At 38.4% G+C, this 4,429-nt stretch overlaps 1 protein-coding gene across 1 annotated transcript; it reads right to left on the bottom strand.

The window, feature by feature from the left end:
* Positions 1-337: 337 nt before the first annotated feature.
* LOC119537385 (zinc finger protein 354A-like) lies at positions 338-4,082 on the bottom strand. The gene is given in 4 exon segments (XM_037839859.1): positions 338-476; positions 478-1,056; positions 1,225-2,379; positions 3,997-4,082. Coding segments are annotated over 4 exon segments (1,959 nt in total).
* Positions 4,083-4,429: the final 347 nt, after the last annotated feature.

The following is a 4,429-nucleotide window of genomic DNA, read 5'->3' on the forward strand; positions in this document are numbered from 1 at the left end:
CACCCAGATGTTTATGGCAACCACATATGACATCTAGTGTATACTGCTATAGAAAGGGAAAGGAAAAAAAAAACAAAAACCTTTATTTTACAAACACCCAAAGTCAATGTCTTTTGTGAATTCTTCATCTCAGGTTATTTTAAAAGTGTCTGACAGACATGAATGCTTTCCTCATATCTATTACATAGTCAAGGTTTAGCCTTGGAATTTAATATCTGATGAGGACTAAATTCCTATAGATAAGTTTTCTCATATCCAATACATTTATTACATCATCACAAGTATGCATTCTCCGATAAGCTTTGGTTTAAGGCTTTTGCACATGGAAATCTACTTTCTAGGGGTTCTCTTCAATATGAATTTTATAATGATTCGTAAGAGATGACCTGTGGTTGAAAAGTTTCCCACATGTATTACATTCATAGGGTTTCTCTCCAGTATGAATTCTCTGATGTGCAATATGTGATGAACTTTCTAAAAGTTTTCCCACATGTATTACATTTAAAGGGTTTCTCTCCTGTATGAATTCTGCGATGTTGAATAAGAGCTGAACTTTGACCAAAAGACATGCCACATTCCTCACATCGATATGGTTTCTCTCCAGTATGAATTCTCTGATGATTACTAAGGGATGAGTTACACCTGAATGTTTTCCCACACTCACTGCATTTATAGGGTCTTTCTCCAGCATGCATTCTCTGATGTTGAATGAGAGCTGAACTTTGTCTGAAGGCTTTTCCACACACTTTACATTTACATGGCTTCTCTCCAGTATGAATTCTCTCATGAATAGTAAGTGCTGAGTGGGAACTTAAGGCTTTACCACATTCATTACAACTATAAAACTTCTCACCAGTGTGAATTATTCGGTGTCTATTAAGTTGTGAAATAGAAGTGAAGCCTTTTCCACATTCATTACATCTATAGGGCTTCTCTCCAGTGTGAATTCTTTCATGTTGAATAAGAGATGCACTCTGACTGAAGGCTCTCCCACATTCACTACATTTAAAAGGTTTCTCTCCAGTGTGAATTCTCTGATGATAACGAAGGGATGAACTAGACTTAAAGGTGTTGCCACATTCATTACACAAATAGGACTTCTTTCTGGAATGAATTCTCTGACATCCAGGAAGGGATGTGTTGCAACTAGATGACTTCCTACCTGGATTATATTTATAGGGATTTTCTCCAGCATGAATTTTTTGATGTATAAAAAGGCCTGACCTTCGGCTGAAGGATTTGCCACATTCTTTACATCTATAGGATTTTTCCACAGTATGGGTTCTTAAATGTTTATATAGCGAAGTACTAAGAGTGAAGGCCTTCCCACATTCTTTACATACATAGGGTTTCTCTCCAGTATGAGTTATTTGATGTTGAATCAGAGCTGAACTTTGATTGAATGCTTTTAAACATTCTTTACATTTAAATAATTTCTCTCCACTATGGTTTTTCTCATGTTTACGAAGGGATGAATTGTTAATGAAGGTTTTCTCACACATACTACATTTATAGCGTTTCTCTGCTGTGTTGATTTTTGGTTGGTTAAGTAAATTTGAATTCTGTTTGAAGTTGTTTCCTTGTATTTCATACTTTGGCAGTGTTTTTTCTCTAGGAACAATCTGTCGTCTATCAGGGACTGGTTTTAGGCTTAAGTTATGGTCAAATTCAGTATTTCTATGGCTTCTTTCTATAGTAAGAATTTTTTCCTTTTTATCCTGTTTTTCTAATCTATTTTCATATACACGGGGATTTTCTGATTTAAAGTCCCAGGGTCTATTCCTTTTGGATCTTGTTATTACCAGTCCCTGAAATGACGAGTCTTGTGTCTGAGTTGACTTTGTGGTTTTATGACTGCTCTTCCATCCTAGAGAGGAGCCTCCAGGACTTTCTTTCTCTACCTTCCAGGGCTCTTCTCCTCGCTGCAACAAGGAGATCACTTTTGGTTTGGAAAATGGGAGTCCCACTGAGATTAGGTTCCTATAGTTCTCCAGCATCACATTCTTATACAAGTTTCTCTGAGAAGGATCCAGTTTTCTCCATTCATCCCGAGTAAAGAGCACAACCACATCCTTGAAGGTCACGGACACCTGAGAGCTTCCTTCCCCTTGTCCAGTAGCCATGTCCTCTTTCTGGGCTTTTCCTCTGAGGATGGGCTGAGTCTCCAAAAGACTCGTCCCCAGGCCTGCGGGGACTCCCGGGAGCCCGGCCTCACCCGTGGCCTCACGCCGCAGCGGAGGCCCCGGGACCACCGGCCGCGACAGCCGTCCCGGGTCGCGACTCCCCCGGGAGCGGACGCCTGGGCCGACCTCGGGCCCCGGAGCCACTCGCCCCGGAGGCAAACGCCTGGCGCCCGGAGCCGGGAGGCCGGGGCGGGGCCTTTCAAATGTAGTTTTAATATAACAAAGTAACATAGAACTTCACATTTTCGGATTTTATCACACCAAATTTTTTGAACATGTTGACACTAGATGAAAGTAAAAACAATTCCATTAATCTGTAACATTATACTTTGCCTATGCTTTATTTTAGTAATTAATTACATTTGTTATATTTTTATGTCTAAAAAATGTTGGAAGATATTTTCACTGAGTATATAAATCTAGGATAAAATAAATTTTTCTTTTAATAATTTCAAATGTGTTACCCCACTGTCCACTGATTTATATGTTGATGAAAAGTTTATTTTCATTACCTTCATTCTTCTGTACACGAAGTGTCTTTTTTTCTCTTTATCTGACTTTAAGATTGTGTCTTCATCAATGATTTTAAGTAATTTGATTATCATGTACTTCGAACAAGTTTTCCTGAAGTTTGTTCTGCATGGAGTTCTTTGAGATCCTTGAATCTGTAGGTTTGTAGTTTTAACAAATTAAAAAAAAAATTGGCCATATTTATTTAAATATTTTTTCTGATCCTCTATTTCTTTGGGATTCTAATTACCCTTGTATAGGCTAACTAAAATTGTATCATAACTCAGTAATGCTCTGTTCAATTTTTTTGTCTTTTTTCTCTTTGTGTTTCTACTACTATTCCTTCAATTTTAATAATTGTTTTTCTGTTGTGTCTAATCAGATCTTCATCCCATTCACTGTATCTTTTTCATTTCAGACATGGCATTTTTTATCTGTTGAAAACGTAACTTGAATTATTCCTCTCTTTATGTCTCTACTCAGCACGCTAATTCTTCCCTCTTCCTCATTAAATAAGTGTTTTATTGTCCAGGTCTAACAACTTTGGCATATGTGCTATTTCTCAGTATGTTTCTATATGCTGATATTTTTCTTATTTGGGGTTCAATTTTCTTGTTTCCTTACATATCGGATTTTTACTTAATTTTAACTTTTTTGTAGTTGTGGTTGTATGTGACACATCAAATTAGCCATACATTTAAATTGAAATTACTTGTTTTGAAATTGCTTTTGTCATGTTTGGGGATTTGGTTGGCACATCCCCAGGGATGATGCTTCTCCCTTGGCTTGATCTGCATCAAGGATAAATCTTAGGCACCATCTGATGTTTAAGCAGGTTAATTTAAACAGTGTTTTTTATGAGAGAAACAGTGGGAGCATATTGGTGATGTGGGTACTTTACAGTCATGGGGTCATGTAACCACTGATAGGGAATGTCTCCATCTGGAGATGACTGTCAAAATTTGACCCCCCCTTATACCTGTATTTAGCCTACCTGTATTTTGAGAGACAGAGACCCTCTCAGTCAGTTGTATGACTCCTGACCATAAGGGTGTTGTGTGGTCAATGACACCAAAATGGTTTTGAAGTTATTTTTGTAAGAGCGCTATTTAAATAAACCTGTTTATAAGGCAGTGTCTAAGACTCATCTTTTATGTAGTCTGAGCCAAGGGGTAAATGTTGCCCTTGGGAACTCTGTCACCCAAAGCCCCAAACACGACAATGTGGGAGCCTGAGCGGGGAGCTTGAGGCAGATTGGCTGTGGAATCTATTGATTTTGTTTGTATGTTTGTTTTAAATGTACCTCAGAAATTTGCCAGAGATGATGAGCAACTGTATTTTGTGAGGGGCAACTGCCCATCTATACCAGTCATCATTAGGGCCCGTCATACCTCATCTTTATTGTCACAGGCCAAGAGGGTGTCATTTATATAATGAATCAGGAGGACATCAGACAGCAGTCCAGAAGACAGTCATATTTTGTGGGTACAGGCCATGGGTAATGGGAGGGGCTGTTGAGGTAGCCCATTGGGAGTCTAATAAAAAGTATTGTTGGTTTTTGAAATTCAAAGCAAACTGATTCTGATTTGTTTTGTGTATTCTCACTTGGCACTGAAGAAAAGATCTTGGCCATGTCAATAAGAGCAATTAATTGGAAGAGGTTTTTGATCTTTTTATAAGAAGGTGGCAATGTCTGGTAGAGGGGCTTTGATGGGAAGCCCGGCCTTGTTGAGGTT

Source organism: Choloepus didactylus, chromosome 6 (assembly GCF_015220235.1).
Source record: "Choloepus didactylus isolate mChoDid1 chromosome 6, mChoDid1.pri, whole genome shotgun sequence".
Classification (NCBI taxonomy): domain Eukaryota; kingdom Metazoa; phylum Chordata; class Mammalia; order Pilosa; family Megalonychidae; genus Choloepus; species Choloepus didactylus.